The sequence below is a fragment of the Tursiops truncatus genome, chromosome 1, assembly GCF_011762595.2.
Source record: "Tursiops truncatus isolate mTurTru1 chromosome 1, mTurTru1.mat.Y, whole genome shotgun sequence".
In the NCBI taxonomy this organism is placed as follows: domain Eukaryota; kingdom Metazoa; phylum Chordata; class Mammalia; order Artiodactyla; family Delphinidae; genus Tursiops; species Tursiops truncatus.
The window spans coordinates 151,232,414-151,254,768 of record NC_047034.1 but is presented as its reverse complement, the minus strand read 5'-3'; the positions used below and the strand labels follow the sequence as shown (position 1 = coordinate 151,254,768).

General features: G+C 40.7%; 1 protein-coding gene across 7 annotated transcripts; it reads left to right on the top strand.

Annotated features, from left to right (window-relative positions):
- The first annotated feature begins 1,836 nt into the window (after positions 1 to 1,836).
- On the top strand, positions 1,837 to 18,153 carry ZFP69 (ZFP69 zinc finger protein). 7 transcript variants are annotated; one of them, XM_073791381.1, is made up of 7 exons: positions 1,837 to 2,495; positions 3,629 to 4,122; positions 5,484 to 5,569; positions 11,263 to 11,389; positions 11,726 to 11,821; positions 13,757 to 13,864; positions 15,211 to 18,153. In XM_073791381.1, exons 2-7 carry the CDS (start codon positions 3,996 to 3,998, stop codon positions 16,344 to 16,346), a joined length of 1,680 nt encoding a protein of 559 aa, XP_073647482.1. In that variant the 5' UTR covers positions 1,837 to 2,495; positions 3,629 to 3,995; the 3' UTR covers positions 16,347 to 18,153. The 7 variants fall into 7 exon arrangements, with proteins under 7 accessions (XP_073647482.1, XP_073647481.1, XP_073647491.1 ...); XM_073791380.1 differs by having other exon boundaries at positions 11,723 to 11,821; XM_073791387.1 differs by lacking the exon at positions 1,837 to 2,495 and adding an exon at positions 10,447 to 10,482 and having other exon boundaries at positions 4,101 to 4,122; positions 11,723 to 11,821.
- The last annotated feature ends 4,202 nt before the right edge of the window (positions 18,154 to 22,355 follow it).

Genomic DNA, 22,355 nt, shown 5'->3' with positions numbered 1-22,355 from the left:
TCTGATAGCATCTCAGTTAGAGCCCACCTTAAACCAAAATCAAGACTTGGACAGGCAATTTGACCCTAGCCTGTAAATTCCCCTGAAGCTGTTCCACTTCCAATTCATTCTTCTCCTAAGTGTATAGCCCTTTGGGGTCCCAGTTATTATACAGAGGGTCTTCTGTTTCACTCCCCACACACTGTATTTTATTTATTTTTTCTTCTCAAGTGAAAAATTATAATTTTCCAGTTAGGTAAATACCCTCAGCAAAGGCATCTTCCAAGTCATATCATGTCCCTGGATCCTGGCTTTCCAGCTTTTGGTCTGGCAATTCCCTAATATCATGCCATCTCTTAGACAGCTTGCTATGGGCTGAATAGCATCCCCCTAAAATTCAGATGTTGGAATCCTAACCCCCAGTACTTCAGAATGTGGCTGTATTTAATCACATATTCAAGTGTTTAAGCTTGGTCACTTTAAAGAGGTGATTAATTTAGAATGAGGCATTGGGGTATACTCTAATCCAATCCAATCTTCATATGAGATTTTAAGAAGTGTCCTTATAAAAAGAAGAAGAAAATTGGACACATAGAGAGACACTAGGGGCATGAAAGCGCACAGAGGAAAGACCATGTGAGGTCATAGGGAGAAGGGAGCTATTTGTAAGCCAAGCAGAATGGCCTCAGGAGAAACCAGTCCTGCTGAGATCTGGATCCTGGGCTTTTAGCCTTCAAAACTGTGAGAAAATAAATTTCTGTTATTTAAGCCACCTAGTCTGTGGTATTTTGTTGTAGCAGCCCTAGCAAATTAATACATTCCTTTAAGAACTTCACATACTCTGCATGTATTACAGAGTTTTATTTTTTAATTTGTTGTTTCCTGAGGTGGGTTTATATAAAGACTCCAGCCCACTGTTACCAGAAAGAGGAACTCCAGTCATCGCCTATCCCCCTCTCCACACGCTGCCTCCTTTTTCTTCATAGCCCTTACCATCACTTGGGGGATTATCTCTTTATTTTTCTATTTATCGTGGGCTGAAGAAAAGTGCACAACTTAAAAGTTGCATGTTAAGTTTCATTTGGGGAACTTGCTGAGGACTATAGTCTGGGAGACAGCCTCTCAGATAGCTCTGAGGAACTGCTTTGAAGAGGTAAGGGAGGAGCCAGGATACATAGGATTTTTTGCTGAAGAAAGACATGTAGTCAAACATAAAAAGATTACTGTTAATCTACGGACATCTCAAAAAATCTTAATGATTTTAGTGCTTTCCTATCTATGGGAAGATGCAAGAGTCTGGGCTTATTGAAATTATTCCTTAGATACGCATCTTAACTATCTAGGGCCAGTATCCAGAGTGCAGAGTGTTTCCTGTTTGTCCCCATCCTGAATTCCCCTCAGTGGAGGGCTGCAGTGGCTGATGGCTTGATGGCAGGCAATTTGCTGTTTACTGGACTGGCAGGCAATATTCCCTTTCTACATTATTATTATCTATTTAATTTTGCCAGAATTAAGATCCAAGAAAGCAGGGACTGCGTTTTGATAACTGGTATCTCCCCAGAGCCTGTAACAATGTGTGGCAGATCTAGGCACTCAGAAAATAGTTGAATAAATGAACGAATGAACGACAGAGAAAGGGCTTCCCCACCAGAAGAGCTGGGCGGGCCACCTAGTCTCTTGGGACCACAGTCAGGAAACGCAGGCGGTCCGCCTGGGTGGCCGCTGACCAGGGTCTGGCAGCCCTAGGGACACGCGTGCCGTGGGGGAGTCCGGCGTAGTCCGGGTTCCGGGTTTTCCGGAGCGCCTGCCTCCCTGGAGAGGGCGGGGCCCTCGCGGCTCCCCGTGGGCGGAGCGGGCGGCCAGGCGTGCTGAGCCGCCGGAAGAAGGGCGGGCGCCGGGGTTTGTGGCTGCACCGCAGCATCTGGGGCCGCACCCCGAACCCGCCAGGGCCCGGGCGAGAGCGACCGGGACACGGGCAAAGGCCACGGCGCGCCGGGAGGGTGGAGGCGCCGGGACACCCGGGCTGCGGCCCAGGAGGCTGGGCGCCGGTGGGCCTGGCTGCTGCCACCGGGCCGGCATCAAAGCAGCGGCCGGCGAGCTGTATCCTCGCTCGGGTCTGCGGGAAGCCGGTTCTGGGCACCCCTCGCATTGTGGCCCCCAAAGCCCCGCTCCCGGGGGTGCGGCCGGGAAAGGATACCTTGGAGGGGCGGTGGGTTCAGTTGGTGCCGCAGCACCCGCCCTAGGCCGTCTCTTGGGAATTTGGAAAAGATTCCCCGGTCCCGTCCGGAGGCCGATAGTCCTCTGAGCTTCCGAAGGAAGCCTGCGTGAACGTTGGGCGTTTTTAGAAGAATCATTGTGTTGGGTGGGGATGTGGTCTGTCTATAAAAGGCCGGGAAAGAACAAAATCCGTCACCCACGGCCCTTCTCTAAAGAGACACCCTCTGGAGCTGAAAGCCTCAAGAACGGGCTCTCTCACGCCCCCATCTCTCGTCCTGCCAGCGTCCAAGGCCGGTCTGGTGAGTAGGAAGCTAAGCTGCCTGTGTCTGCAAGTCTCTAAGTCCGAGGGAGGCACGTCTGGGAGCAGTGAGAAGGGGCATCTCGAAATGAAGCTTCTCTGTTTTTAACCATTTCATAAGATTCGAAAGTTTCCTCACTTTGGTAACAAGCCATTTTACTTTCTATTTAATCAGGGTTAGGATATTTTCCACATGCTCCTATCCATAGGATGCTGCTCCTTTCTCTGCAGCAGTCACAGCTGAAAACAAGAAGAAGCCTGCCGCACAAACTCCAAAAAGTTAGGCCAGCTCCCTTTCCAGGGAGCTAGGACTAGGACTGTTCTTGGGGCCGGGATACACTGGACCTGGTCGCTGTGGAGGCACATGTCCAGATGCCAGGGGTTTCGATGAGATGATGAATTTGGGCTGTTTCCAAATTTTCCTGCTACAAACAGTTATGCAATAGTCCTCATTATATTCAAAGTACTATATTTCCTCCGTTTGAAGACATACCCCTCTCCCGCAGTTGAACATTTCTGAAAGCAGGTTGTATCTTAACCCAGAGGTTAAAAGGACATGCCAGCTTCTGGGCATCCACGTGGGTGGTGATGTGTCTGTCACTACTTGCCCGTGTGAAAACACAGCTATGTGATTATTCCATCAGTTGAGATACTTGAAGTTTAAATTCAGATCTGTAATTGTTTTTAAAAAATAATTTTAAAAGGTAATGCTATGATTGCAACATTAAAGCAAAAGGTTTCTAATAATGTCTATGAAAGCACTGTATTCCCAACATTGTTACAGCCCTATGAAGTACATTTATTATCTGCATTTTCTAGATGATGAGACTGAAGCTCAGGGAATTGAAGTGTCTTAGAGCTTTGAAGTGCAAGTGTCAGGATTCTAACCCAGGCTGTCTGGTTTCTCAACTTGCCCTCTTAACTCCCACGTCTGTATCCAGGCAGAAGATGCATGCAGCTTACAAGGAAGGAAGTCAAGGCAGGGACTGTGTATGTTTGTGTATCCTTGGTGTTTGTGTGTCACTGGCTGTTTATGAAAGTGTGTATAGAACTGGAAATTAAAGCCGCATCCAAAGCACCGATTATACTTACTTCCACACTGATGCCACATCTTTGTTTTCGGATCTTTTGCAGTTTTAAATATATTTCCGCAAGTTCTGGAGTTCTAGCTGGATGATCAGTTTTCTGGGTCCCTCCTCTCCTGCCTTTTGCTCCTCTAGAAGAATATGAAGAGGCATGTACTCAGACCTACTCAACCGGCCGCCTCCCAAGCAGACAGTACTTAATTTCAGAAAGGAGTCACTTTTTCAGGGCTGTTAAAGCCACATTAGCCTCTAGGAGCCCCCAGGTTCTGGTGCCGCAGGGACCAAAGTCCTCAGGCCAAAGTCCTGAGGGCAGGAGATTGTGATCAGAAGAGGACCATACAACTGTGAGGCGTCTCAGCAGAGGCTCTGGCAGTGTCCTCCCCAGAAGTGGACAAGGCCAGTCGGGTGGCATCATCATGCTACAGCAGCTCCTGATTACCCTGCCCACTGAGGCCAGCACCTGGGTGAAGTTGCACCATCCACAGAAGGCCAAGGAAGGGGCGCCCCTGTGGGAGGACGTGACCAAGATGTTTGAAGGAGAAGGTGAGAGAGGCTGATGGAGGGAGGGGATGGAGGTAGAGGAAGGGGTCTCAGTTTGCTTGCAGAAAGGTAGGTACACACATCATTGAGGTGTCTCTAGGGAAGAAAGTTGGAGGAAAGGAGGTCCTTGGGGCTCATGCTTATGGCTTTGGGGAAAGGGATAGCTGTGAGAGAAAATGTTGGGCTCTGGGCACTGGATCTTTGCGACACGTGTGCCATGCTGCTCCCATCTCGTGTCCTCGAATGAACAGGACAGGAAGACAGAATTCAGGGTGTTCCCCACCAGCGGCTCCCAAGTGTGTAAGTGTGACTCACAGACATTGGGGTCAAAGGTTTCTACTTTCTTAAGCCCTCCAGTGGTTTTCCTTCACAAGTTTCAGTCATTTTAACCCCAAACCAATATTTTTTTCTTTCTTTTCATCTCCTGCCAGGAAGAAGGAATGACATGCTTAGTTACTCTCATTTTACCTTGAAATATATGAGTTCAGTGGGAAACATAACCAAGATTACACAGTATTTGGTGGTTGGGTCAGAATAGATGGGTGGACAGAGGAATTTGTATGTCTCATGTGGTCTCTTAGTTCATACCTATAACACTTCAAATCCAGCTTGTATTTGTTATATTCTAACTCTGTCAGGCAGGGGACTTTGCTAAGCATCTTGATGGATGGAAAAATGAATAATGATCTCTAATGCTAATTATTAATTGATGGAGATAGACACATACTCAGATCAAAAGAATAGAAAGTAGCCTAAATACATTCTATGGTAAAATTCTTTTGGAAGACAAGAGACAGGAAACATTCTTCTGATTGTACTTATCAGAGAAAACTTCACAAAGCAGGTAGCATTGAATCGGGCCTTAAAAGATGTCTAAGCTTTTTTTACGGAAGAATTGAGGAAAAGATACAAAAGTGGGTACCTTGAAGAGTGGTTCAGAGAATGGAGACTGTTCTAGTCTAACTAAGGGTTAAGAATGTGGTCAGTGTATGTGTCCCACAGATAAAGGATGGTGGTTAGAGGAAACTAATGCTGGGGAAATGTGCTTCAGGCAGATTATAGAGTGCCTTGAAGTCCACGGGAGGTGTTTGTATTTTTCTTTCTTGTCGGGAACCTTTGAACAAAGGAGTGGCCTGGTAGGTCTGTGCTTTTGTACCAGCACTGGCCATTGGAAAGCGTTAATGCCCAAAGCAATGCCCTGCAGATCCTCCTCATTCAGGAGGCTCCAGTCTGCTCTTGAGTTGCTCTGAATGTCCCTCTGTGAATGTTTTGAGAGGGGGGCCATATTCAGCAGATCTACAGGCAGTTTTTCTATTTGGGGAGTTTGGGGAGATGCAAACTTTCTGGCTCTTTTCCTTCCTCAGCTCTGCTGTCTCAGGATGCTGATGAGACCCAGGGAGAAAGTTTAAAGGATGAAGTGACTCCCGGGACCCGGACAACAGACTCCCAAGTGGGTTGAAGTTTCCTGTCACTTTCTTGACATGCTTTTTGGTTTTTAAGATTATAACTTGCCCTTTTCTGGGGAGTTGGAGTATATTGAGGCTAACGAATTTCACCCAGGGAACTCAGTGCAAGTTAGTCTTTTACAGAAAACTGGGCCGCAGTGGCAGCAGTTTCCTTACTCATAGAAAACGCTTGTTTCTAACCAACGTCTAGATCTAACGTGCGAATTTTTGTAGAGAAAGCAAAATGAGTGATATAAATTCTAGCCCCTAAAAACTTGGGACCTAAGATAAACCTCAATTTTTTAAAAATAATTTATTTATTTATTTTTGGCTGCATTGGGTCTTTGTTGCTGCATGTGGGCTTTCTCTAGTTGGGGCGAGCGGGGGCTACTCTTCGTTGCAGTGTGTGGGCTTCTCATTGCGGTGGCTTCTCTTGTTGCGGAGCACGGGCTTTAGGCACGTGGGCTTCAGTAGTTGTGGCTTGTGGGCTCAGCAGTTGTGGCTCGTGGGCTCTAGAGCGCAGGCTCAGTAGTTGTGGTGCACAGGCTTAGTTGCTCCGCGACATGTGGGATCTTTCCGAATCAGGGATGGAACCCATGTCCCCTGCACTGGCAAGCAGGTTCTTAACCACTGCGCCACCAGGGAAGTCGGATAAACCTCAATTTTTATGAGTATTTCATACTCAAAAACAAACTTAGAATAAAGTTTTGACATTTTTAGTGAGGTACATCTGTCACTTGATGAGGTGGCCCTTAGAATAGTGTCTGGAGCAGAGGTCAAACTGCAGCCAAAGACGTGAGAAGAGAAGAAATGGTCAGGCCACAGAGCATACACATTAGACAGGCTGGGCGGTTACAACAGGGTGTGGAAACTGTGTCCTTACCACCTGGTAGAAGCATAGGTGAAACAGAAGGAAAACTGTAGAATAAACGAGAAAGGAAGACTGTTAAAGAGGAGATGTTATTCGAGGACAGAAGAGTTTTAGGTGAGAACTTGGGTTCTGAAATTAGATGGTACAGGATTTGAACTCATCTCCTGTATTTACTTGCTCGGTGATTTTTTTTTAGCTGTTTACAATCCCAGTTTCCTCTGTTAATTCAGATGCTAACACCTTTTAGGATTGAAATGTATTCCAGGGTTATTTCTGGTAATATGGAAGAAGTAATAATATTCTAATTATTTGAAGAGGTATCTTATATCTACCTTCCACTTATCTGGAATTCTTACCACCTGACTGACATTTGTCAAAAACTGGTGGGATTCTTAGCACTGGGATAAGATTAAATTTCTTAAAATTGAGTTGTAATTTACATATAGGAAAATACACTTAAGGGAGTACATAGTTCTATTTTGACATATGTATATACCACGTAACCAAATCAAGATATAGAGCATTTCCACCATCTCAGAATGTTCCCTTGTGCCCCTTTCCAATTAAAACTCTGTTTTACCCCCAGTAGAGACTACATGGGATCTCTGCATTATTTCTTACAACTGCATGTAAATCTACAATTAAAATTATATAATAAATCTGTAATCTCAAAATAAAAAGTTTACTTTAAAAAAGAATCTAAAAAAAAAGAATTTATATGCTGCAGTGGTTAGGTATAGTGCTCTACAAATGTCAGTTAGGTTAAGTTGGTTGACAGGTTGTTCAAATCTATATCCTTGATGAATTTTTGTCTACTTGTTCCGTCATTTACTGAGAGGAGTGTTAAAATCTCTAATTATTATAGTTTCATCTATATCTCCCTTTAGTTCTGTCAACTCTGCTTTATTTATTTTGAATTCTGTTATCAGGTGCATAAACACATAGGATTGTTGTCTTCTTGATGGACTGACCGTTTATCATTACGAAATGTCTCTTCTTTATGCCTCATAATATTCTTTTTCCTAAGCCCACTTTGATTTAACATAACTCCTCCAGTGTTTTTAGTTATTGTTGGTATAGGATAGCTTTTTCTCATTCTTTTACTTTCTTTTTTAAAATTTATTTATTTATTTATTTTTGGCTGCATTGGGTCTTTGTTGCTGCGCCTGGGCTTTCTCTAGTTGTGGCGTGTGGGGGCTACTCTTCATTGTGGTGCGTGGGCTTCTCATTGTGGTGGCTTCTCTTGTTGTGGAGCATGGGCTCTAGGGTGCGCGGGCTTCAGTAGTTGTGGCATGCGGGCTCAGTAGTTGTGGTTCGTGGGCTCTAGAGTGCTCGCTCAGTAGTTGTGGCACACGGGCTTAGTTGCTCCGTGGCATGTGGGATCTTCCTGGACCAGGGAATCAAACCCGTGTCCCCTGCATTGGCAGGCAGATTCTTAACCACTGTGCCACCAGGGAAGTCCCTCATTCTTTTACTTTTAACTTATTTGTGCCTTTATATTTAAAGTGTGACCTTCTTAAATATAGCTGGGTTGTGCTTGCTTAGTACATTTACAGTTACATAATCATTGATGTGATGGGATTTAAGTGTATATTCTTGTTCTTTGTTTGCTGTTTGTCAAATCTGTTTTGTTTATTTGTTCCTCTCCTGCCTTCTTTTGGATTGTGCAGTTTATTTAGTATTCTATTTTATGTCCTCTAATGACTTTTTTAGCTGTTTCATTTGTTTTTAGTGGTTGCTCTAGCTATTACAATATGCATTTTTCACATGTCACAGTTGAATTATTACTATACTGTTTCACATATAATTTGAAAGCCTTATTTTCCCATTTACTCTTCCCATTCTTTGTGTATTGTCATCATGCTTTTCACTTTACATCTTATACACCCCATAATACATTGTTCTTATTTTTGCTTTTAACAGTAAATTGTCTTATAAGAAATTAAGAAAGGGAAAAAAAAAGAGCCTTTCATTTTTGCACACATTTACCAATTCAAGCACTTTTCATTCCTTCCTTTAGTTCCAAGTTTTTTTTTTTTAACTTTTGAATTTTATTTTATTTATTTTTTATACAGCAGGTTCTTATTAGTTGTCTATTTTATACATATCAGTGTATATATGTCAGTCAGTATCTCCCAATTCATCCCACCACCAAGTTCCAAGTTTCTAACTGACATTATTTCCCTTCAGCCTAAAGAATGTCATTTAGCATTTCCTGTAGTGGGGGTGTTCTGATGATGAATTCTCACAGCTTTGGTGATCTAAAAATGTCTTTATATGGTCTTCCTATTTGAGAATCTTTTACTGAATATAGAATTCTAGGGTGACTGTTTTTTCTTTTAAGCACTTTAAAGATGTTCCATGATTTTGTGGCTTGTATTGTTTCAGATGAGAATTCAGCTATTATTCTTATTCTTTCCCCAGATGTGACATGTCTTTCTGTTTGTTCCTTTGTTTTATACCAACTTTTCTTTTTTTTTTTTGTTCCTCCTTTCCTACCTTTTTTTCACTACTTTTATGTTCTTCCCTTTTATCTTTGCTATTCAGCAGTTTTAGTGATGTGCATAGACATGATATTCTCTGAATTTCCCGCCCCCCCCCCCCCATGGAGGGTTTGCTGGCTTTTGGATTTGTGGGTTGAATTTTTACTCAAATTTGGAAATTTTTCAGCCTTTATTTCTTCAAATATTTTTTTCTGCTCATTCTCTCTTCTCCTTCTTAGATTCTAATTACATGTATATTAGACTACTTGATATTATCCCAGGTTTTTTTTGGTTTTTTGTTTTTCTTTTTCTCTCTTGGTGCTTCCATTTGAATACTATCTGTTGACCTGTGTTAAGTTTCACTGATTTTGTCTTCATCAGGGTCCATCTGTTATTAAGCCCATCCAGTGGATTTTTCAGATATTGTATTTTTCACTTGTAGAATTGTCTTATAGTTCTTTTTTAGCATTTCTCTCTCCTCAATTAACCCCACGTTTTCACCTATTCTATCTATATTTTATTGTAAATTCTTCAACATATATTTTATTTTTAAAATAAATTTATTTATTTATTTTTGGCTGCGTTGGGTCTTCATTGCTGTGTGCAGGCTTTCTCTAGTTGCGGGAAGTGGAGGCTACTCTTCCTTGTGGTGTGCAGGCTTCTCGTTGTGGTGGCTTCTCTTGTTGTGGAGCACGGGCTCTAGGGCGCGCAGGTTTCAGTAGTTATGGTTCACGGGCTTAGTTGCTCTGTAGCATGTGGGATCTTCCTGGACTAGGGCTCGAACACGTGTCCCCTGAATTGGCAGGCAGGTTCTTAACCACTGTGCCACCAGGGAAGCCCTCTTCAACATATATTTTAATAATTTATTTAAACTTCTTTTCTGCTAATTCTAATGACTTGGTTACCTAGGTGTTTGCTTCTTATGTTTTTATTTTCTTGATTATCGGTCAGATATTCCTCCTTCTTTGTATGTCTAATAATTTTTTATTGTAGTTCAGATATTATGTATAAAAGAATGGTGGAGGATGAAATATGCATAGATAGGTCCATTTCTCCATCAGCCTGGAAGGACGTTGGTGTTGAGGTGAATAACTACCATGGTTTCCAGTTCTTTGACGAAACCTCAGATGCATGGCCTCCTGGCCAAGCATCTGCTATTTCATACTGTTAGAGCATTCATTGTATCCCTGGAGGTTGCAGCTTTCTACAGGATTGCTTTGGCTGAAGCAAGAAAGAAGGCATATGCAGATTTCTACAGAAATTGTGGTTCCATGAAAAATTTTGAGGCAATGAGGAAGGCTGGTATCTTTCAGAGTGCAAAGTGATTTTAGAATGTAAAGAATTTCTTTGGGTTGAGTTGCATGAAGTTTGTCACTGACCTGTGTTCCTGAACTATGAAACATGAATATCTGGTCTAAGGAATAATTTCTCTTGTTAAATAAACAATTAACAAATAAAGGTATATATGGATAGATAGATACATAGATATAGTCTGTTTATTTCTTTTGTTTGTTCCATTTATTTACAGAAGATTCTAAGCCTTTTCCTCTGACTGGTGGTTAAGGTGAGGGACTGATTATTCACATTTTTCCTAGAGCTGTGGCTGAGCTCTGGCTGAGCTACACTTTAATTCGATTGAGTTCACTTCTGATTAACCCAACTACCAGTGCCCCATGCCACCACTGCTGAGGGGCTGATCCTTTTTACCTCTTCAGTATTTGAGCTAGGGAGGGGTTAGACCACAGTCCCAGACAGTTTTGTTCATCTTGCATTAAACTCCAGCAGGGCCCCAGAATTTCAACTCAGCAGGGATGCACTGGTCTTTGTGACAATAAGTGCTAAAAGCCTCTCTTCCCTCCCCCAGCCCCTCTGATCTCATCTCCTTGCATTCCCCTTCACTAGCCCACCTCCAGCAATGCTGGCTACTCTCCTGTGCCTCAGACAAGCCAAGGACACTCTCACCTCAGGTCCTTTGTCCCCATCTGGAAGGCTCTCCCCTCAGATTTCCACATGGCTTTTCCTCACTGAGCTCATGTCTCTGTTCAAATATCACCCTTTTAGGAAGGCCTTCCCCAGCCACCCTACGTGAAAGATCCTCCCCATCCACACTGTGGCTCTCCCTGTTCCCCTTATCCTGCTTAATTTTTTTCTAAGACATATATGACCATCTGTCCTTCTGTACGTTTAATTACTTAAGGTAGTCTCCGAGAATCACCAAACAGATCCAGAGGAGGCTCCCAGTAAAACTAGTTTAGAATCTCTCAGAATTTAGAATACTGTAAGAACATCTTGGATCTTGATGGAGGTGGTCTCAGACTGAAAAGGAATATATTTGATATTCTAGGAACTGTTGACCTTCAAGGACATATCTGTGGACTTCACCCAGGAGGAGTGGGGGCAGCTGGCCCCTGCTCACCGGAATCTGTACCGGGAGGTGATGCTGGAGAACTATGGGAACCTGGTCTCAGTGGGTAAGCATGGGTTACACATAACGTCCAGAAACCTACCCATTACAGGACAGTTACTATTCCTAAATTATTAAATGCTGTAGATTCCCTGGAGCCTGGCCTTGGGTTCTGTGTTGGAGATAGACGTCTCATTCCTTTGAAAATCAAGCCAGAACATAACCTGAATCCCCTCCCTTGGGGGAACGGTTTTACTTTGTAGAGTGAGAACAGAAAAAAATGCTGTGATGCCCCTTTCTGTTTTCAGAGACCCTAAATACCAGAGGATTGGAACTGCATTCCAGGGATGGTTCTTAGACCTCAGCATAAATATTCATACCCTTTTTTTCACTCCATAAGTAGGATGTCAACTTTCCAAACCTAGTGTGATTTCCCAGTTGGAGAAAGGAGAAGCACCATGGATGACAGAGAAAGAAGGCCCAGGAAATCCCAGTTCAGGTGAGACCAAGGCAGATGGTTCCTTTCAATATGTAGGCCAGAGTGCCCAGCATCTTCCCAGGCTGCGGGAAGGCTGGGAGGATGGACAGGCATGCACTGAACCCGATTTTACCCCTCCTTTTGCACCCCTTTCCTTCACCTAACCTTGCAAAAGTCTCTGAAGTTGGAGGGAAAAGAAGTCTTCTCTTCATTAAGGTTAAACTTGATTTTCCTTCTTTCTTCAGTATCCTGAAGTTTGCCAATCGAAAGCTCCCTTCCCTAAGCAGTCAGATGTACGTGGTCTCTCCTCAAAGAAAACAGGTCTCTTTTCAGGACTCTCACTGCATTCTACAAATCTTTAATCTTCTCTCTTGAATTCTATTTCAACTTTTCACCAGTTTTTCAGCTTACAATCCTAGCTTTGATTCTCACTCTCCCTTTAACTCAAGTATCTTTATTTATTGTAATAACTAGTTTATGGAAAGTCCTGCAAGAGAAATTACCACAGGATTCCTTCTCATCAAATCCAATGGTTTTTAACAATCTCCTTAAACTTTGCTTTTATTATGAAATATTTTAGATATTCAGAAAGGCATAGAGAACATTATAATAAATTTCTATGTAACTTCCACCTAGATTAAGAAATAAAACAGAGTTTAAGCCCCGCTATTCCCCTCCTACCTTTTGAAACAACCAACTCTTCTGAGTTTAAATATTTTCATTTGTATATGTATCTTCATACTTGTATTGCATGTGTATATCCCCCAAGCAATATATAATGCTGTTTTGCATGTTCTTATTCTTTAAATAAATGGTATATATACTTTTCCACTTGCTTTTCTCATTCAACACCGTTGATATTTATCCATATTGTTCTGGTTCATTCATTTCTGTTGAATTAATAAAGCACAATTTATCCATTTTCCTGTTGATAGACATTTGTACTGTTTCTAAATTTGGGGATTACAAAGATACTGGAGTAAAACTTTGTGTAAAACTTCTCGTGTTTCTCTGAGATATTTGATAGAAGCAGACTTGTTGGGTCACCTTCATTTTGCTAGATTTTACAGAATTGTTCTTCAAACTAGTTGCACCAATTAGTACTCCTATCAGCAGGTTTTGAGAGGTTCCAGAACTCAGCATCTTTGTCAACACTTGGCATTCTCAAAGTTTCACATTTTTATAAATTCAGTGGGTGAATATCTTGTTGGTTTTTTTCATTTTCCTGATTACTAATAAGAGGGAGCATATTTTTCATGTTTATTGGTCATCTATCCAGGATTCCTTTTCTGTAAACTACTTGTTTATATCCTTTGTGAATTTTTATATTATCTTTTTTCCTTATTGATTTATAGAAAAAATATTTTATATCTTTAAGATTTTGATTTTCATACTTAGGTTAAATCTGAATTTATTTTATATGTAGTATGAGGTGAAGCTCTAGTTTAACTTATTACATGTGGATAATCAGTCCAAGAACCAATTATTGAATAGTTAATGCCACTCTGTCACCTGCCAAGTTTCTAATGCCAGGCTGTCTTAATTACTATATTTAATAGTGAGACTTAATATCTTGTTCTTCAAAATTGTCCTGGCTATTGTTAGCCCCTTGCTTTTCCATATGAATTATATAATGAGTGCATCAATTACACACACACACACACACACACACACACACACACACACACACACACACACAAATACTCTGGTGGTATTTTGATTGGAATAGAATTGAATTTATAGATCAATTTGGGAGGGAATTGATATTATGATATTGAGTCCTACTGTCCAGGAGTGTGGTATATTGCTCCACTTACTGACATTTCCTAATTTTTTTAAATAAAGTATTTTCCCCTATAAAAGTCTTGTACACATTGAACATCTTTTGTCAGATTCATCCTGAAGAACTTATATTTTATTGCTATTTCATATTATTTTTTTGGCCACCCTGCACAGCTGGTGGGATCTTAGTTCCCCAACCAGGGATTGAACCCGGGCCCTTGGCAGTGAGAGCACGGAGTCCTAACCACTGGACCGCCAGGGAATTCCCTGCTATTTTAAATGGTATAACTTTTTTCAATTATGTTTTCTCTTTTTTGCTAGTGTGTAATAACATAACCGGTTTTGATCTTCTAGCCAGCCACCTTGTTTCACGCTGTTATTAATTCCAATAATTTGTACATTCTCCTGGGTTTTCTCTTTTTCAACTCATAATAAGGAAAATAATAATAATAGCTACCATGAATGTTCTTTCCCTGCCTCTGGATGAAATCTCAGAGAGGTCCCATAGGTGGTCCAGTCCCTTTAAATAATAACAGTCTGTCTTTTAGTGAAATATGTAATTCAGTATAATAATAAAAACTCCCAACTTCAAAGTTATATCTTCTCTCCTCCCCTAGCTTGGGCCTGCTTCAGCTTGGATACCGAATTGGGAAGGGGTCATAGATGGCCTGTTCTCTCTTCCCCTATCTTCTTCTTCTCGTCTTCCTTCTCCCTAATCCAGGACCAGAATCAGGGGCCTGCAGAACATAGACTTTATTTTTGCATCTATTCATTTAGAATTTAGAATTTGGAAGTACAAATGATCCTTCTGTGTTAACCAAAAATCCTACAAGAAGTTATACTTTTCAGGAATATGGAACTGTCAGTTGAAGTATTAGTAATGGTGCAATAAATTATTTTAAAAAACAGAATTTTAAATATCCTTTAAAGAAAGGATATTTTCATAGAACATAGCAATAGTAGCAACATAGCAGTCTGGGTTTCTTACAAGTCTCCTTTGTATAATTAACACTTCCCGGGACAGATTAATAACTACAGGAAGCAGAATAATATGTAAATATTAATATAAGCTTCAGTAAAAGACAGCTTGACATTCTTGTGAATGTCCTTAGTTCAAATTTTTTCGTTTGTTTTTTTTTTTTGGCCACACCGTGCAGCTTGTGGGATCTTAGCTCCCTGACCAGGTATTGAACCCGAGCCCTTGGCAGTAAAAGCGCAGAGTCCTAACCACTGGACCACCAGGGAATTCCCTCAAACCTTATTTTTGAACTAGCTGGAGTGGGAAGAGGGAAATCTTTTTATCTTTCTGAGAATGTTTTCCAAAAGTAGTTATCAATTAAAAAGACACTGTTAAGACATAGCCCTGAAATTTCATTATTTAGTATTAATAGAAAGAAGAGGACTAAAATATTCAAATTTTTACCCTATATATAAAATCACACTTTTACCTGGTTGTTTCTTAATTTCCCATTACCTCTCCAGAGTGCCTAACCATATTTAAATATACTCAGAACTTCATGTACTTTATATGTATTGTTATCTAAATCTCTAGTCCATACCCAGTATAATAATTGATTTTTTGAAGCGTAATGAATATGAGTTATTTGCATTTTTTCCATTTCTTTCAGACTTGAAGAGTAAAACAGAAACAGCTGCATCAACTGCAAAGAATGACGTTTTACAGGAACAGTTCTATCATGGCATGATGATGGAAAGGTTCATGAGGGATGATGTCATTTTTTCCACATTGAGAAAAGTCTCAAAATATGATCATGAGTTAGAAAGCCACCAGGATAGCCATGGAAGAGACGTGAGACAAACCATCTTGACCCATAAGAAGAGAGGCCAAGAAACTTACAAATTTGGCAAAAATATTGTGAGTTCAAATGTTGTTATAGAACAGAGACACCATAAATATGACACACCTAGAAAGAGAAACAAATACAAATCAGATTTGATTAATCATCCAACAAGTTACATAAGAACAAAAACCTACGAATGTAATATATGTGAAAAAGTCTTCAAACAACCCATTCACCTTACCGAACACATGAGAATTCATACTGGTGAGAAACCTTTCAGATGTAAGGAATGCGGAAGGGCCTTTAGTCAAAGTGCATCCCTTACCACACACCAAAGAATCCATACTGGTGAGAAACCCTTTGAATGTGAAGAATGTGGTAAAGCCTTCAGACATCGCTCATCTCTTAATCAACATCATAGAACTCACACTGGTGAGAAACCCTATGTATGTGATAAATGTCAGAAAGCTTTCAGCCAGAACATTAGCTTGATCCAACATTTGAGAACTCATTCTGGAGAGAAACCCTTTACATGCAATGAATGTGGGAAAACCTTTAGACAGATTAGACACCTTAGTGAACATATAAGAATTCATACTGGGGAGAAGCCCTATGCATGCACCACATGTTGTAAAACCTTTAGTCATAGAGCTTATCTAACGCATCACCAGAGAATCCATACTGGGGAGAGACCCTACAAATGTAAGGAATGTGGGAAAGCCTTTAGGCAAAGGATACACCTTAGCAACCATAAAACTGTTCATACAGGAGTGAAAGCGTATGAATGCAACCGCTGTGGAAAAGCCTACAGGCATGATTCATCCTTTAAGAAACATCAGAGGCATCACACAGGAGAAAAACCTTACGAATGTAATGAATGTGGAAAAGCCTTCAGCTATAATTCATCACTTACTCGACACCATGAAATACACAGGAGAAATGCCTTCCAGAATAATGCCTAAAAACAGATTATTCAACATGAACAAAAGCCAGGTCTAAATCAGTGATTCTGTGCTTCGAATTTCAGGACTAAATTGGAGGAATTGACATAATGATGCCAACTTCTAATTTTGCCCATTGTGTAAATAAACATTACATTTATAACTACTGTCTGCTAATATCTCCACACAAAGTACTTAATCAAGAATAAAAGATGGCCCTTCAAGTTAAATTCAACATTATAGAAAATTCACACATTATTACTTTTATGATTTCATGGTAGATTAATAAATTATTCATCATGGGCATTCACTGATTTACAGACCAGCATTTGGGAACTACTGTTTAAAACATCACCACCCCTATATTTTTTTAATTAAAAAAATTTTTTTTAATGGGGAAAACTCACATGGTATAAACTTCAAAAGTTACAGTCAGTTGTATAAGTGAAAAGACTTCTTCCTCCATCACCCATCACAAAATTCTACCAGAGGCAACCATTTTTTATAACTAAGTTTTCTGTACACCCTTCCAGAGATCTTTCTGTTTAAATCCAAGAGAATACATATATACATTTTTTACTTTTGAAGCATAAATGGCAGCCCCCCATACAAACACATATTACTTTTATTACTTCACTGTATATCATGGAGGTCATTCCATATCAGTAAACAAAGTGCCTCCTCATTCTTTTTTTTTTTTTTTTTGTGGTACGCGGGCCTCTCACTGTTGTGGCCTCTCCCGTTGCGGAGCACAGGCTCCAGATGCGCAGGCTCAGCAGCCATGGCTCACAGTCCCAGCTGCTCCACGGCATGTGGGATCCTCCCGGACCGGGGCACGAACCTGTGTCCCCTGCATTAGCAGGCAGACTCCCAACCACTGTGCCACTAGGGAAGCCCCTCATTCTTTTTTTATAGCTGATAGTATTCCATGGTTTGAATGTACTTTAGCCACTTCACTATAGATGGATTTTTGAATTTCCAATCTCTTATTTATATGATATTGCAATGAATAGTCATGCATTTTTATTTCTCACAATGTAAGTACATGCATAGGGTAAATTCCTAGAACAGGAATTTCTGTGCTAAAGGGTATGCACATTTGTATGATGGATACTGCCAAATTGACCTTCATAGAGGTTGGATCAATTTATTTTCCCACCAGCAAGATACAGAACTGTGGGAACCATATCTGGTGCTGAAGCATCTCCTGAGCCAACAGCCCCATCATCCATTAAAGAAGTATCAGCTTCTCTCAATAACATAGCCTAGAAGTACCAGCCGAGCTGCATCCCCATAAAAAGCGGCACTTGCTATCCCTGGAGCCAGAGAGAAATCTGCATGTTATCAAATAGACCAACCAAAGTCTCAGCTGGAGAAGGAGAAGACATCTCTCCACCAACTGTTACAGCCCCTGACTTCTGAGTCTGGAACTGTCTGATGAAGTAGAGTTCCTTTAAAGAGACTGATCCACCTGCCTTAGCAAGTATAATCTTGGCTGCAACCCCTTTGGAATGGAGGAAAACTGACAATGGAGTCAGGGTACTTAATATAGCAGGATATACCACAGCTGATTAACTGACCATACGTAGCATTTTACAGGATGGCTGTGTTAGCGAGTTACAGTTCACATGTGGAAGGAGACAGAAACGAGGTAGGACACGACTTTCTAATTAATAAACATTAATTAATGAAGAGAGCATTAATTAATTAGTTGACATTGCTTATTATGTGTGAAAGCTGACTGCCAAGGTCAGGACCACAGTAATTTTGTATATGTTCATTTTTCATTCTGGTAAAGTTTTATTAAAGTTTTAGTGATTCTGTGAAATGTTGATGGATTTCCCCTCATCTTCATCCCCACAGCCACTACTCAGTTATAAACCAAAGCCTGGCACTTAAGATCCTTCATTACATCTAGTTGTACCTTACAGCTTCCTCTTCCATTTACTTATCTCCTTCCTCTATGGGCTCTGACTACACTCAAATATATTAGTTGAGAATCTTTAAGTTACAAGTAACAGAAATCAACTGAGGTTAGTTAAGTCTCAAAGAGAGGTGTTAATAGAGGGATATTGGGGTATCTCATGGAATTCAGGGCAGCGATACATTATAACAGTGGACTGAGACCAGGATCTGAAACGCTTTGGAAAACCCAGGCAGTTTTCTCTCCATCTCCGACCTCTGCTTCTTGTGTTTTCTTCATTCTGGCTTTTCTTTTTTGTTTTCAATACCTCATTGCAAATCACGGTTACCGTCAGCTTTAGATTTTACATATATTCGGTTTCCATCACTCAGAGAAAAACTGTCTTCTCTTTCTCACTTCTTATCTCAAAATCATGGAGAAGCTCTCTTACTGGCCCAGCTAGGTCAGGCGCCCACCACTAAACAAGTCAACTGTAGGCAGAGATCTCAGCTTCTGTGGGAACCATGTGGATGATGTGGTGGTGAATGGGGCCGGGGAGGGGGAGGGAGGTGCTGGAGGGGCAGGAGAGCAGAAGAAAGGGTTACTGTTCATAGCATTCCATATCCTACTCACTCTTCAATGCTGGCTCATCAGATCAGAACTTTAGAACTGGAAAGGATCTAGGAACTCACCTAATTGAAACTTCTCTCTTTATAGATAAAGAAATGGAGACTCCCCTTCTTTAATTACTCACATCTTTTCACCTAAGTCATATTTTTGAGCATTTTTTCCTCTAAGTTTGTTAGCCTGGCTTTCCAAACACTTGCCCTTAATGGCTGAACATAGCTGCTTTTCGCCATTGTAAGACTTTTACTTCTCAGATCTATTGCCCCAAGGAAGTCTTTCATAAATTATGCTTCAGAGCCTACCCACTGGCTTTGCCTTTTATCAGTGCTTATTCATTCATTCGATTTATCCCACAGGAACTTCTCCTTCTGTTGGTTATGTGAATGTTCTTCCCCAGAACTGTGTGCTTAGGCATAATTCTCTTCTCAAGCTAGACATTTTGTCTGATCTTGTTAACATCCGAACGCCTCTTACATCTACATCTATATCTTACAAATCTCTCCTGAGTTCCAGGAGAAAACATTATGTTCAATATCCCACTGGATATCTCCACTTGGGTAACTCATAGTCACCTCAAAGTGTGTCCAAAACTCAACTCAATTTTTTCAATAAAATCTGTATTCCTTAATCCAGGAAGTGGTATCACCACTCATCCAATTCTCCGGTTTAAACTTCTCCCTCTCATCCATCACCTTTCCCAATCAGTCACCAGGTCCTATACATTCTGTTCAGGATCTCTTCAGTTTATATCCTCTGCTCTATTCCCATTGTCAGTACTTTAATCAGGCTCTTAGCATTTCCTAACTGCTTAAATAGATTCCTAAATATTTTTTATATATCTAATCTGGACTCATCTCTCTGTCATCCCCACTGCTGCTAGAGTGGTCACACTAAAACATACAACTAATCAAATTATTGCTTGAAATCCCTCAATGGTTTCTTATAACTTGAAGCTAAATGTCAGATTCCTTAATAGAATACTTGGTATAGAGCACTGCCTATTTTTCTAGTAGTGGCTCCCAAATTTCCCCCCAAGCGTACTTCTCTCCAGCCATAAACATATTATGGTCCTCCAAATATTCCATGCTATTTCATGGTTTCTGGTGATCAACTATGCTATTTTTTCCTCCTTCTGCCTAACTTCTTTTTTAGCTCCTACTCATCCTCCCAGATTTAGTTTGTGTCACATCTTCAGGGAATACTACACAAAATCTATGAAGTTTTGGATAAACAATTGAAGTCTTGGCTGAATTTACTAAATAAATATCTAGGCCTTATCCTACAGGATTTTTGACTAGAGAGTGATAGCAAGGGATTTTAATTTTATAAAATTACTCTGGAATCACTATGGAGGACCATGGCTCAACATGAAGCAATAGCCAGGGCTATTCAACTTCAATTTGCTTCACACTGTTGCTTGCTACACTTCCTTCTTTTCTTACCCTTGCTACCATGGGTTTGCACCTAAAAAAAAAAAAAAAAAATCATCGAATCCTTGCCTCAGGCTCTGTTTTCTTGAAGACTCTGGTTAAGACAAGCACACAGCCCCAATTTGAGTAATCAGGGCCAATTGGACAATTTCTGGACTTATCTTTGAGGTATTAGGGAATGGGCTTCCTTTTCTTCCACTGGACACAAATCTGGAAGACTGTGGCCCTGGAAGCTACTGGCAGTGGAAGAGGAGAAAGACTGCCTATAAATGCAAAAACACAGAGGAAATAGATCCAAGAAATGGAGAGAGAAAACTCAGTTCTGGTCTCACTGTTTGACATCTGGATCAAGCCTCACCTGAAGCTAGAGCTCTTGGGTTTTCAAACTGATAAATGAATAAAACCTAATAGATTCAAGAGTTCAAATGTCCTACATCTGAGGCTGCCTGTTTTAGCAGAAGCATGGCCCAGTCTTACATCCTTAACTCATCCCCAGCTCCCCCAACTTCCTAGCTTAGGGCTACCTTTTCTGGCTTTCTCCAACTAAGCAATGCCCTTTTCAATTACCAGAAACTGGTGTTTGGCTAAAGAGAGGCTGACCTTAATACTGGGAAGAGAAGTCTCTCAAATACAGAATATTATCAGTGGGTTTCTCTTAAGCATATAAAAATTATGTCAATAATTGTTCTAGCACCTGTAAGGAGCCCAAACTTGAGCAAGATAAATTCCCTGCCCTTAGGTCTGATGCTCAAGAGCAGCACCGTCCAAGAGAAATACAATGTGAGCCACAACACAAATGCGAACCACATAAATAATTTTAAAATGTCTACCAGCCACATTAATGCAATAAAAAGCAGTAAGTAAAATTAATTTTTAAAATATATTCCATTTGATACAATATATCCAAATATTACTATTTCAACATGTAATCAATATAAAAGTTATTAGTGAGTTAACTTTTTTTTTTTTACTAAATCTTCAAAATACAGTATTTTATAGTTACAGCAGATGTCATTTTGGACTAGCCACATTTCAAATGCTTAAAAGCCACACGTACCTAGTGGCTACTGTGTTGGACAGTGAAGCTCTTGAGAGCATTCATATAGATAAACACTTTTATCATATAAACACTTCAGTGGAAGACTGTAATCAGTGTGATTTAGAGATACAAATTCTACCCTCTGAAAGAGTAAGGAAAGTAAGATGGAAAGAGGAAAACAGACAACTTGTGTCTAACAGTATTTCCCATATTACAGATATCCCTGGAGGTGGAGGAACTAAATCAAAGGCTTTTGTATACAGATGGACCTTAAATGCCCCGACTTCTTATGATAGCCTTTTGGGGAAAGGCTATCATAATTTCAGAAAATTTCATTTTCTGAAATTTGAGAATGAAAGCTTTGGGGAACATCGTCCTGCTATCTTGGAAATTTCTTTTCCCCACGGCATGATCATTTCTGAATCGCTTCTGCTTCACTCCACCAATCAGCATTGCCCCTCAAACTCCGTTTGAAGATAACAGGTCCATGTGTGAGAGGGTTGAGGAGAGGCTTCTGTGCATTGGGAGTTACATCCTGGTGAAGGAAAGTTATACTTGGGAGGAGGTAGAAACCTCCAGCCTCAATACAGCAATGCCCACCCATATTTCACTTGATGTGTAAGATTCCCCTCAACTTTCATTATTTCCAAGAACAAGGACGTTTTCCTACACAACCACAAAATCATTTTCACACTCAGGATATTGATAATTGATACTATTATCTAATATATGTCGCATTTAAATTCCCCCAACTGACCCAAAATCTCCTTTGTAGTTTTCTTTTTTATTTAACTTTTTTTTTTTTTGGCCGTGCTGCGCTGCTTGCGGAATCTTAGTTCCCTGACCAGCGATTGAACCCAGGCGAGGGCAGTGAAAGCACTGGACCACCAGGGAACTCCCAACATTTTTGTATTTTTTAAAAAGAAATCGGGGAATTCCCTGGCAGTCCGGTAGTTAGGACTCGCTTTCACTGCTGGTGCTGGGGTTCAATCCCTAGTGGGGGAACTAAGATCCGCAAGCTGCGAGGCCCA